Source organism: Berghia stephanieae, chromosome 8, assembly GCF_034508935.2.
Source record: "Berghia stephanieae isolate SIO BIC M18660-M18661 chromosome 8, UCSD_Bste_1.3, whole genome shotgun sequence".
NCBI lineage: Eukaryota > Metazoa > Mollusca > Gastropoda > Nudibranchia > Aeolidiidae > Berghia > Berghia stephanieae.
The window spans coordinates 19,683,762-19,697,392 of record NC_088367.1 but is presented as its reverse complement, the minus strand read 5'-3'; the positions used below and the strand labels follow the sequence as shown (position 1 = coordinate 19,697,392).

Below are 13,631 nucleotides of genomic sequence, written 5' to 3'. Positions count from 1 at the left end.
CATTACCTTTTTTCTACTGGGACTTTTTAATTTCTCATTCACCAGGTGTGTGACTTTGTGGCCCAGTGCAATGATGCAGAAGATGAGCTCTTTTGCGGGGATTGTGATTTTGAGCAGTCCAATTGTGGTTATGTGGCAACTGGCTCAAACTCATATAACTTTAGACGTGGCAAAGGCTTTGATATTGCTAAAGGATCCCTTGGTCCTGACCACACTTTTGGTAAATACACCAAAAGAATTTCTAACTAAGACGCTAATAATCTAACACAATAATTATATTCACAATTGAAAGGGATTGCTTTGTTTGTATTTATTTGTTCAAATCAGTCATTTTTATCAATATTTATCACAAGATTTTGCATGGAAAGTGTATTCTGCTGGTATCTCGTCTGGTCCAACTGCTTTCCCCCTTTTTGTGCATTGCATCCTACACCTCTTTCTTGCTTATCTCATCTACTATCTTCTCTTTAGGTTATATGACTGCACTTCTCTCCTTGTCATTCTCTTCATTCATGAAATGTTTGTTGTATGTTTTCCATCGTGCTAGAATCTCTTTATCTTCGCCCAATATTCTTCCTTTCTGATCTTTGATCATCTTAATATCTGGTATATCTCTCCTATTCTTATCCCTCTGTTTCACTATCCTGAAAATATTTTTCTGCCCACTGTCTAATTGCTCATACATATCTTTGAATGTCCCGTATTTTGCTTTTGCAACGACTCTTTTTGTTCTCTCTTTACCTGTTTATATTCATCTGCTTTCATAGCATCCCTGTTTGTCTCCATATTCTTCCTTGCTTCCCTCTTTTTCTTTATTGCTTCTTGAACCTCTTCATTCCACCACCATGTTTCTTCCCGAGCTCATCCCTAGCACTTCCTTGGCCACTTCACAGATTGTATCAGCAGTTATTTTCCAGTGAAAAAATTCTACAAAAAGTCTTTACAATAGTAGTAGTAGTAGTAGTAGGAGTAGTAGTAGTGGTAGTAGTAGTGGTAGTAGTAGTAGTAGTGGCAGTAGTAGTAGTGGTAGTAGTAGTAGTATTAGTAGTTGTTGTTGTTGTAGTAGTAGGAGTAGTAGTAGTGGTAGTAGTAGTAGTAGTAGTAGTGGCAGTAGTAGTAGTGGTAGTAGTAATAGTAGTAGTAGTTGTTGTATTTTATCATTGTAGTCATCATTATCATCGTCGTCGTTATTATCATCATCAGTATCATTGTCATCATTTCCAGGCTCCAAATCAGGTCACATGGCCTTTATCAGTGGTGCTCCATTCTGGTACTCTCAAAAGGCTTACTTGACTTCTGCATTGCTGCAAACACCATACCAGGCTTGTTCCGTGCAGTTTTACTACAAATTGATGAATCGTTACGGTGCTCTCAAAGTGGAGTTAGAGGTTGGATAATCAAAGGATACGTTATTATTGATTTCTATAATGTGTTCGGTGTGCACTGTAAAAATTTATAATGTTCGCATTGAAATAGCTGATGTCTGGTGGATACTATTGGGGTGAATTTTTAATTCAGAAAAGTGAGTGGAGCAGGCACTTACATTGGTAACAACAAGAGATGAAGTGAGTAGGAAAGTGCCAGAAGACAATAGAGAATAACAAATTTCCGCTGCGATGATAGGGGTTTAAACCCACGACCTTACTGGTACGACAACTGGATCGTGGATAGCTCATACGGTAGAGTCACGCTCTCACCGGCCAGGCGGAGTTGTCGTACCAGTAAGGTCGCGAGTTCAAACCCCCATCACTGCCGCAAAAATTTTTTATTCTCTATTGTCTTCTGGCACTTTCCCACTCACTTCATCTCTTGTGGATACTATTGGTAGGATTTCTTCGTCAAATTGTGACAAATTGTGAAATCTGAGACTTCAAATAAGTAAAAATAAAACTTTGTTGAAATTAAATAAACAAAAACATAGCAACAGAAATATTAAATACTAATCAAATTTCACATGTGCTTGTATTTGTCACGGGCAAAATCTGTTTAAAATTTGGTTTTGCTATTGTTGCCATATTAAGTAGGAGATCAGTTCCAATAAACTAACTTGAGTCATACAGTAGTAGGAAAATAACATGTCAATGGTTTGAGGTGAAATACACGAATGGTTGATTCTATGTGACACATTCATGGTTTGAGGTAAGATATGAAAATGATTTATTTTGCATTAAATACTGTTTTTACCATCTTCTGACTTTGTCCAGCCTTATCTCCTTCTACCTCTCACTCTAATTCTCACCCTTTCTCCCTAAATGGTTACTTCCCACCCCTCACTATCTTGCTAAATATCACACTCCCGTATCATGACACATAAAATATACTCTCTCTCTCTCTCTCTCTCTCTCTCTCTCAGTCTCTCTCTCTCTCTCTCTCTCTCTCTCTCTCTCTCTCTCTCTCTCTCTCTCTCTCTCTCTCTCTCTCTCTCTCTCTCTCTCTCTCTCTCTCTCTCTCTTATATTTCCAATTTTTTTTTCATATTTCAGTTTTCTGACTCTTCAAGGGTTCCAATCTTTACAGCATCACGAAATGACATCCTTGGTTCCTGGATGAAGGGAGTTGCCCAAATAGGATATATTTTTGAGCCATTCCGTATTGTTTTCAGTGGAATGAAGATAAGGTAAGATGAATTTACATCTCTATCCATCTTGCAGCCCTGATGCAAATAGAAAAGATAATTAGATGAAATATAAGGGTGGAATTAAAAATGAAAGCAACTTGCCCAGATTTGTTTGAGTTTTTGCTCAATCAAATAATAATATATTAATGGAGCTAAAGTCATGTCACCTCATATAATTAAAATGATAATAATAATAATAATAATAATAATAATAATAATGATGCTGATGATAATAATAATATCAATAATAGTAATGTATGGCACAGCTTATCCCCATAAGAAGATAACACTACACAAAGAACATTTAAAGAATATGGGAAATGGTAAAATACTAACAAGTTTTGACATAGTTACTGTTACTTTAAAAAATGTATATGGGCATATTTGCATTGTTGAAATAGCAATTTAGATTTCATATAAGACTCACCATATTAATCTGGAACTTTGTCAGATGAACCAGATGAAGAGAAACGAGTTCAAAGTCAAAGTAATCAAAATCACATTTGAGTCTTTTGCAGCTCAAGAAATTGGATTCACTCCCCTCAATCTAGACAAATAATCCTCTTTTTTTAGCTTAATGGACACCTCAACACAAAGTATTGAGAATTTCGGCCCCAGATTATTTTAGTTGATAATTGTGTATCGTATACCTAACTACATTGTTATTGGGGCATTCCTTGTAATAATAATAATAATAATGATTTTAATGATAACACAAATAATAACGGTTGATAATAACAGCAACAAGGATTATGATTAAAAGCAACAACAACAATGATTATGAACCAGTTTGTGATCTTTTGGTGTGACTTGCCCTCGTCTTATGACTTGAAGGTCCAGGATTTGAGTCTCGCTCTGAGTGGTGCAAAGTTGGGTCATTGTAAAAGACTCTTTACTACTATTCTCTTACAGCTCTCCGTTGTAAGATAAGTAGCTGGCCATTAACAGCATTGTCTCTGTTGAAAAAAAGATTGTATTATTGGCAATTAGGCATCATGTCTTGTCTTATATTTTAAGTGTTGCTGTTGGCTAGACAGCCCTTGTAAAGACCTTTGAATATTGTATTATATAAGTGTTCAAGTTTATCAATAATAATAATGATAATAATTAGTAATAGTAATATACATTAATAACAACAATGGTAATAATGATAATAATAATAATAATAATAATAATAATAATAATAGTTTATGATAATTGCAATGGTATGGTTGTTGATGATAACAATGATAATGATGAAATATGATAACAATGGTAATGACAACAAATATTGAGAATATTACAATAATGACTGTTGCAATTATAATATTACCGATGATAAGATAAGATATACTTTATTCATCCAAAAAAATGTAGTAGTGATACTAGTAAGATTGATGAAAATTGTGATAGTGGGGATAATGAACATTTATCTAAGGCTTCCAAAATTTGATTTTAAACCTTAAAATTAAGATTTTAAATCAATTTTTTTAGATAGAACATTATGTGCAACTCTCTTTGAAACAAAGAAATCTTCAAGATTGCAGAGCATGTAAGTAACATCAAATATTTCCAGTATGAATTGTTTTATTAGAGTTTCTTGTTATTGCATTGCTCACTGATTGTTTAACATATAAAATCGTCATGAATAAAGTATATTTTCTCAATTTTGTTTGATTTCAATAGAAGTGATATCCCGTTTGCCATTGATGACATTGAACTGAGAGACTGTGGTCCACCTCTAGCATCTAACTACTCAGATAGGAGTTTGTTCAAGTGTAACAACGGCTACCAGATCCAGCAAAAAGACTTATGTAATCTTGCTGATGATTGTGGCGATGGAAGTGATGAGATTAATTGTCACAATGTAAGATTTTTATCTTTGTTTCTTCACATAAATTTGTCCTAAAACTGGCTTGCACAAGTTTTTGTTGGTGAATGTGATGAAAACAGATGTTGGAAAGTAAAATTTTAGTTTTATTACTTTACTTGTGAAACAAATAGTAAATGTCGGGAAATCAGATATCACAATGTAAGCTTTTTATCTTTGTTCTAAAACTTAGATTCCTAAGATTTTGGGGTTGAATGTAATGAAATCAATTGTCTTAATGTAAGATTTTAGTTTAATGGTTTTATTTGTGGAACAAATGGTGACTGTGGTGAAATCAGTCGACACATTGTAAGATTTTTCATGTTCATTTTTACTTAATGAATTTTTATTTTTAATGTTATGAAACATATTTTCTTTTTATTTTAGTTAAATGAATCTTCTTAAACTTAGGAGGAGTGATCAAGTCTATAATCTCATGAATTTTCATTTTAATTTTTCAGCACAGTTTTTTAAATGTATCTTCTATTAAACTGTGGTGTAAAAGTAATTCTGGTTTAATGAGAATACATTGTATACTGTCCTCTTTTCGTATAATGCAAAATGTTATGTTTCACTCTGCCCTCTCCAAACTCAGGCACCACCATCACTTTTTATTGTCTACATTGTTCTAAATGTTTGTTTTTTTTTTGTTTTTTTTTTTTTTGGGGGGGGGGGGGGGGGTTGTTTGTTTTATATGAGTTTATATTTATTTGTTGGATAATGTGTTTCACATTATTTTCTCTCACTTCTCCACCCATGAAATTTGGCTTGTCAGCCAATATTTTTTTTTTATTGTTTATTTATTTCATTGGTGCTAATATGATTTTGACATTTTCCTTTTGTCGATGGTGCTAAGCTGTTTTTTCCCTTATTGTCATATAAGCTTAGTGATCCTGACTGTGATCAGACCTAGAATTTTTGGACAGGCATTTGTCGTTGAGCTATAAGGCCCATTTAGCCCTATTTTATCCCTATTCTGTAGCCTTAAACGGAGATCTGAAAGATCCAGCATTCCAATCACGGATGGGTTGACAGAGGGTTCTGGTTTTGTTCAAAACTGACAATATATATTCATTGAAGCCTGAGTGCATCGCAAGTAATGCTCTCTTGGTGAAATTGGGCATACCTTTAGTTATACCAGATAAATAATGGGAGAAATTATGACTTGAAATAAACTCAGACCCACTGCTCTGTGTTAGAATTATTCCAGTAGTCAGTAGTAGTAGTCCATAGGAGACATAAGACCCATAGAGCAGAAGTTTATCCCAATTTCTATACGGTTAAACGGGCAGTAGCAATCGCTTGCTACCCTTTGGACAGAACGCTAGTCTATTGTAAAGTACTAATAGACTCAACCTCTGCTGGGTGGACAGGGGAGTCAGAAAAAAATCTCAATTTCACCTGGGAATGAATCCGTTTCCTTTGCATGTGTAGCAAATGATCTACTGAGCTAATAGTCACTAATAGTATAACTTTTAATCAGAATAACCAAAAGAAATCTTTTAAATTTCAGATAACAGCATGTGACTTTGAGAAATCATTTTGTACATGGAGCCTTTTAGGAAGCCAAGAGATGGGGTCATGGATCAGAGCTAAAGGATTTGATCCTTCTTATGGTGCTGGACCATTGAGAGATCACACAACAGGCTCCCCAAGTGGGCATTTTATCTTTCTTGGTCACAGTCCTCACCATCAGAAGACAAATGCTAAAATTATCAGTCCAGTTATTGAGGGAATCAAGGAAGGGGAGAAATGCTGGCTGAATATTTATTATCAAATGAGAGGTCTATCAAATGGAGCAATTCTCAACGTTTACCTTCAAACCAAACATAATGGATACACAACAAAGCTGTTTTCTAAACACAACGAACAGCAAAATTACTGGGACAGAGTGATCCTTTCACTCTCTTCCAGGTACAATTTCCAAATCATCATTGAAGGAAAGCATATTGGGTACAAGAGTCACTCTGAAATTGGATTGGATGACATAGTTTTTAGTAGCGGTTGTCATATGGCTGGTTCATCTGTTACTCTGCCAACACCTTTGTCACCACTGACGACTCAGACAACACCTTTGAATAAGTGTCGTTTTATAAGCCAGTACCAGTGTGGAAATGGAACTTGTATAAACAAGAACATGGTTTGTGATTTTGTCAAAGATTGTGAGGATGGCTCTGATGAAATTAATTGTGGATCTTGTGATTTTGAGAAAGGTTGGTGTGGTTGGTATAAAGGAAGCTCAGGCAGGATTGGGCTTGCTCTCAGCAGCCCAGATGTAATGGGAAAACTAGGTCCTGATAAAGATACGACAAAGAAAAGTAACAAAGGACATTATTTGTATGCAACACTTTCTACAGGTATTAAGAATCTACCAGTTGTCCTTAAAAGCGGTCCTCTTCGACCCATAAGTAAGAATTGTTATATGTCTTTCAATTTATTTACAAATAAAGGAGCTGACAGTAGTGTAATGCAGTTTACAGCTGTCAGTAAAGATGAACAAATTCCAGTGGGTTTTTATTCTGTGAAAGATTATGATATTGGATGGAATCAAATGACAGTTATGTTTGATAAAGTCTATAGTAAATTGAGTGATGGTTGGCATCTCAAGATTTCAATTTCTTATCCAGAAGAATTCTTTCCCTCGCCTAAAGGACAATGGGCTTTAGATGATTTCCAATTTATTTCATGCTCTTTGAAATCACAAAAACCAGTACTAGATTGTGATTTTGACAGGGATCTTTGTGAGTGGGTGCAATTAAAGGAGGATAGTTTTGACTGGATAAGGACAAAAGCACCCAAAAGTCTGGTAGGTCCAAAACTAATTTACTCGGATTGGAATGAAGATTATCTTTTGGCAAAGAGCCAAGGACAGCGATTGAATGATGTTGCCATCATAGAAAGTCCTCGGTTACCAGCACTCAAAGCAAGTAGGTGCTTGATTTTCAATTATTATATGTTTGGAACTCAAGGTGAAATTAATGTTGTTGAGAAGAGTGCAAGCGGTAATATAGTAATATTCAGGTGCATTGCCTCTTCAATTCCTCAATGGTTAAAAGCGTATGTTCCTCTTAATGCAGGTTATTCTCATTTCCTTGAAATTCAGGCAAAAGTTAGTGGAGAGAACAGAGATGATATTGCCATTGATAACATAGAGTACAAACTGTATCCTTGTGAGCAATTTCAAGAGTCACAGTGTACATTTGAGAATGGAGATATGTGTAATTGGAACAATTCTAAGTCACCACAGTGGTACATTGATGTAGGTAAAGATCACACCACCTTAACCAAGTATGGTAGCTATATCTACACAGAATTGAGTGAAGAAAATGCTGGACTAAAAGCTGTATTGAGGAATCGTATTGGTCAGCCAAGTGATAATGGTTTCTATCTTTCATATTGTTTCACTTTCTGGTATTTTATGATTGGAGGAAAATCCCCCAAAATCGAAGTATATGTCAATTCAAGTGAATTTACAAATGTAGCAACTTATCCAGGTCCCACAGAGAACTTATGGAGGAGAGCTGCTGTTGATATGTACCTTAGTTCAGGAGACAGCATTTTTCTGATGGGTGGAAGCCTAGGTGGGCATGGACGTATAGCCATTGATGACACAGACTTACAGGAATCAGGATGTAGTTCTTCTGGTTCATGTACTTTTTATGACGGCTTATGTGGGTACATCAATGCACCTTCAAATAAGTTCAATTTTGTTGCTGAAAAAATTAATGGTTATCCACACTATGCAATTGCTAGAGCAACTGCAAATAATAAAAAGGGGGATACAGCTGTCCTCATATCAGATCCCATTTCTCATGCAGGGTGTCTGAATTTTGGAATCTATCTTAAATCGGACGTTAAATCACTAGGCTTAACAATTCAGACTCTCAATGTTTATATCAGGGAGCTCTCCTCACCCCAAAACAGAACATTGGTGAGGACTGTAGAAATCTTTGCTCGAAATAGCTTCTCGCCTTCCATTGAAACTGATGTTTCAAGTTTTCATAACTTTGAAGTGCTATTTGAAGTTGTGTATAATGGAGTCAAGAAAGAGGCCCTTTCACTATATTCTGTAGATTTGCATCCATTCATTTGCAGAACTCAACCACCTGCCACTACGACCACAAAGCCTAGTGTTGCACCTGTCCATCCACCATCTCCATTTGACTGCCATTTTGAAAATAATGTTTGTGGTTGGAAAATACTTTCATCAACAAACAATGAATGGAAACTTGTCAAGGGGCGTGAAGCTCACATGACATACCATGTTGCTAATTTTGCTTTATGGTATGATCACACATTAGACTCAGTCCGGGGAGGTTTTTTAGAATCCGGGAGTTTGTATACAACTGGTGATTCCAATAATGTTGCCTATGTTATAAGTCCTAAAGTTGATACTAAGGGCAGCATGTGTTTTAAGTTTTGGTACTACATGCTTGGAACAACTAAAGGAGAGTTGAAACTAGTGCTTAACACCAAAACAACTTTATGGAAAAGAGTAGGACCACAGGGACCTCAGTGGAATCTTGCATCTGTCCATATAAGGTCTGCAAAACAGGCTGTCCTTTCCTTTGAAACAAGAGTCACAGGGAATACTGATGGCATCATAGCTATCGATGATATTTCAGCATTCTATGGAAAATGTCCGGAAAAAAATGGATGTGATTTTGAGAATGGGGCATGTGATTTTGTAACTCAACTTGAGGGCTATGCACCTTGGACACTTAAGACTGGAATATTTTTACAGAAACTGATTTATCCTTTGAATGGAGATCACACAACGGGGACAAGTGCTGGCTGGGCTGTTGCCATGACTCCAGGGTCAATGCTTGATCAAAGAAATGGTAGATTAATCACCACCACGTTCACGGCCAATACAGTCTCTTGCCTAACTTTCTGGTACTACATGAAAGGCTCACAAGAACTGACATTATTTGTCTTCAAATATTTCTCCAATTCTCCAACTAGTAGGCTAGTTCTTTCAATCAGAGGCTCTCAGGGCCCCAGTTGGCAACGTGGAGCGATTGATATCCAAGAATTCTCCAGTTTTTTTTTCACATTTGAGGGGCACATTGAGCAAAATGACAAAGATGCTGCCATTGTTATAGATGATATCAAAGTGATTGAGGGTAAATGCCCAAATTTTGCATCATGTGATTTTGAAGATAACCTTTGTGATTGGACTAACTCTGAAAGTAATAAAAGTAACAGTGATTGGGTGCTGTTTAGGGGAGAATTGTTAGAGAGTCTACCTTGGGATCATACAACTGGTACGAGACATGGTGGCTTTCTAATAACTGAGCAGACTGGGCAGAGCAGTGGATATTCAGCCATTCTTGTTTCTCCAACATTAGAGCATAGTACTTACTACTGTTTGACCCTTTGGGCCATTCTTGGACACAACAAATTGTCTGTCTCAACCCTCGACATTAATGGGAATTCTTTAAATCTATTCAACAGCAGTCATGAAACTGCAACAGACCCTAACCCCAAAGCCAATCAATGGAAACCCTACCGGCTTTCAATAAACCCATCATCAAACAAGTTCAGAATTTTTATTAATGGTATAGGATCGGATGGCCACATTGCTTTGGATGATCTTGCTGTCTACAATCAAAAGTGCTCTACTGTGTCTTCCATATTACAGAGGCATCAGGAATTCTTCTGCCATTCCAGTGGAATATCTTTCCCAATCAGTAAAAAATGTGATTTTATTGTAGATTGCCCTGTTAATGATGAGGAAATGGATTGTGGATACAACTGTAACTTTGATGATTTAAAAATGACATGTAAATGGACAAACAATGTCAAAGATGTCATGGATGCTGGGATGTGGAAGATTGGCAACGGTTCCTCTTTAACAACCCTGCATAGCTCCTTCACTGATTATACTCTTCACAATGGCCACTTTTTGTACAGTTCGCAATCAGGTTTCTCCAGGTCTCTCTTGATATACAGAAGCCCCCTGCTTCAGTCTTCTGCAGCAATTTGCGAATTAAAATTTAGTTACCTCAGAATTAACAGAGATGCAACAAGTGACTTTGTAGTTAGAAAAGTAGAAAAGGACATTCAGACGACATTGATGTCATTTAAAGATTATCTTGATTACAACAAACCACACTGGGAAGATCTTGTTATACCATTGGGAAGAAATAAGGTTCAATTTTATGTTGAGATTTCATTGACACAAACTGGCTCAAGCAGCAACTCTCATGACATGTTGATAGATGACATTATTTTTAGAAATTGTGGTTTACCGTCAAAGTCCAGCTGCACAGGTCCTTATCAGTTTGAATGTAGGAATTCAGTGTGTATAAGCAAGGAAGCTATGTGCAATCTCCAAGATGATTGTGGAGATGGGTCTGATGAAAGTGAAACTAATTGTGACAAATATGAAATGTCAGACTTTGAAGATGGATCTCTTGGAAATTGGCAGCAAGAAATTGGCACTGATGAATTCGACTGGCACGTATACATGCCAAAAGATTTTCCTGATCACACATTGAGGTCTGGATATGGGCATGTAGCATCTGCTTCAAACTTTGCTGATCAAAGAAAAAAATCAGATAGAGCTCATATCTTCAGTTTTGCCGTGGCGCCTAATACTTATTGTACATTTTCATTGAAATATATGATGGATCTTGATTCTAAAGGTCAATTTAATATCTATAAGAGATATTCAGTGAATGGAGATCTATTTCTCATTGCTTCTCCTAACCCTGCAGGAAAATATAACTGGAAAACGTTCAGACGGATTTTCTTTGAGCATAAACCATATCAAATTGTTTTGGAAATCACAGCAAAAGGACGTAAGTCTATCAGTATTGATGACACTATTTTTGACAAAGGATGCTCCAAATATACAGGTATTTTCCCTGCAGTACCACTAAAACCAAAGCAAAAACCAACACCTGCAGTTTGTACTACTGCACAGTTTGCTTGCCGCTCTGGTACTTGTATTCCCAAATCTCAGGTCTGTGACTTTGTATCCCAATGTTCAGATAATTCAGATGAGGAGCATTGTTCACAATGTGACTTTGATAATGGAATGTGTTCTTGGTCAGATGTTAGTATTGGATCATCGAAGTGGAATACAACTTCTGCAACCTCAATAGGCTTAAAAGAAGATCATACAAAATCTACAACAGCAAAATCCCATGGCATTTTGAGTATCATAAAGGATAGTAATCTGAAATTCCTTAATCCTGCCATTCTTAAATCAGGGGAAATAAGAGCAACTAATCCCAACTGTGTTTTAGTTTTCTGGGTTTATGTGAAGAATCCATCATCAGCAGAGCTTGAAGTAAGCAGTCAGCATATAATAGATGACAATACGGATTCCTATGGAAGCAAATATCTTCTTAACTCTCTCCCACTGAGATATATTACTCAAGAAGTATGGACTAAGAGAGAGTCTATGATTGGTTATCAGAAGTATGGAGGTCAAGTCATAATAAGTGTAAATAAAGCTGAGATGGACTCCAATACAGTCATAGCACTAGACGATTTCAGCTTTAGAAACTGTTCCATGGGCATTGCAGAGGATGAATGTCCTCTTAATGAAATGCAGTGTGGGAATAAGGTTTGCATATCAGCGAATGAAAAATGTGATGGCCATGCTGATTGTGCAGATAATTCTGATGAAAAGAGTTGTAGTGAATATGATTATTGTGACTTTAAATATGGTGATATGTGTACCTTGGTCCTTGATCACACGTCAAATGCAGCTTGGAGTATGGAAGTAGCCCCTTCTTCTGACCTTTTGCCCTCTTTCGGTCACTCGAATGGAAGGAGTGATCATTTCCTTGTTGTGAAGCCTTCAGTTGATTCACATCCTCTCTATGCCAGGCTAAAGACTCCTGTAATTTATACAGGTATTAATCCTGTTACCCCTTGTCACATCAGCTTTTTTTATTATCAAAAGACAAATGTAAGCCAGTCCATCAAAGTATATACTCAATTGTTAGAAGAAGGTCCACTTAAACTGCAATGGTCCAACAAGTATGGCACAAATGGAGTATGGATGAAAGCAATGATACCTTTGGTTGGAAAAAGACCTTTAAGAGTTGTCATTGAAGGTGTAGCTGGCAAGAACACTGCTGTAGCTATTGATGATGTCTGGTTTTCTCGTGGATGTGAATTGGCTGATGTGGATCAACTTTTGCCAGTGTCTTCTCAAGTCAGAAGACAGAGCTATTGCAAAACTGGATATTTTGGATGTGATGGCAGCAAATGTTACCCTGACAGTTATCTCTGTGATGGGGAGGCGCAATGCAAAGATAGGTCAGATGAGAAGAACTGTGGGATTCCATGCAATTTTGAAGATGGTGTCTGTGGCTGGACTGCCCAAACTGGTGATATCTTTCACAATATTACCACACTTAGTGTTGAGAATTCTAATTTATCTCCTGATATTAATCCAGGATCTGGTAAGGGGCATGTTTTGGCATCCTTGAATGACTGGCGCGCTACTGTTTTTAGATCACCTTTTTATGCAAGTTCATTTGGAGATTGCAAATTCACATTTTGGTATACACCACAAGAAGGTTTTGATATAGATGTTACAATTGATAAAGGGTTTTTAACTTTGAAATCATTAGATTCAGATATTGTGAAAGGATTTTGGACAAAACGGTCTATTCAAATGCCTTCATGTGTATCTAATTTCCACTTGTTGATCAGTGCAGAAGCATATAACCCAAACAATCCAATCCTTTTTGATGATTTTAAATGGGAAAATTGTCCAAAGCGTCAGTACATCTTCCAATGCAGGGACAATGAGTTTTTGTGTAAGAATAATTTACAGTGTGTCCCTTTTGCCAACATTTGTGATTTAGCCTTTGATTGTTGTGATGGATCAGATGAAGATTCATATCTGTGTTACTCTTACTTAAGAATAACATTTGACTGGGGCATGAACCATTGGATACAGGAAAAAGATGACGAGGGAGATTGGGATCTGTCAGGTCAATTTTTTGATCACAATACTGGCTTATATAACAACGGAAAATTTGCACGTTTTGTTACCACAGACCCAAGACATAAAGCCAAAATGTCTATATCCATGAATCCTCCATTACAAAATTGTCATATGCGTCTTTGGTATGCAAGTAATGCGGATGATAATGATAGTGATACTTGTGCGACTCTCAATATTTATCTACTAACT

The 13,631-nt window shown here is 36.5% G+C and overlaps 1 protein-coding gene across 1 annotated transcript in view; it reads left to right on the top strand.

The window, feature by feature from the left end:
* LOC144978319 (MAM and LDL-receptor class A domain-containing protein 1-like) overlaps positions 1-13,631 on the top strand; it is a 213,693-nt gene that overhangs the window by 189,142 nt on the left and 10,920 nt on the right. Inside the window, exons 83-87 of the mRNA XM_078924193.1 lie at positions 46-220; positions 1,225-1,388; positions 2,483-2,616; positions 4,282-4,462; positions 5,979-13,631. The exon at positions 5,979-13,631 is cut by the window's right edge and continues 1,350 nt beyond it. Coding sequence (XP_078780319.1) covers positions 46-220; positions 1,225-1,388; positions 2,483-2,616; positions 4,282-4,462; positions 5,979-13,631 — 8,307 coding nt within the window. The remainder of the gene's footprint in view (positions 1-45; positions 221-1,224; positions 1,389-2,482; positions 2,617-4,281; positions 4,463-5,978) is intronic.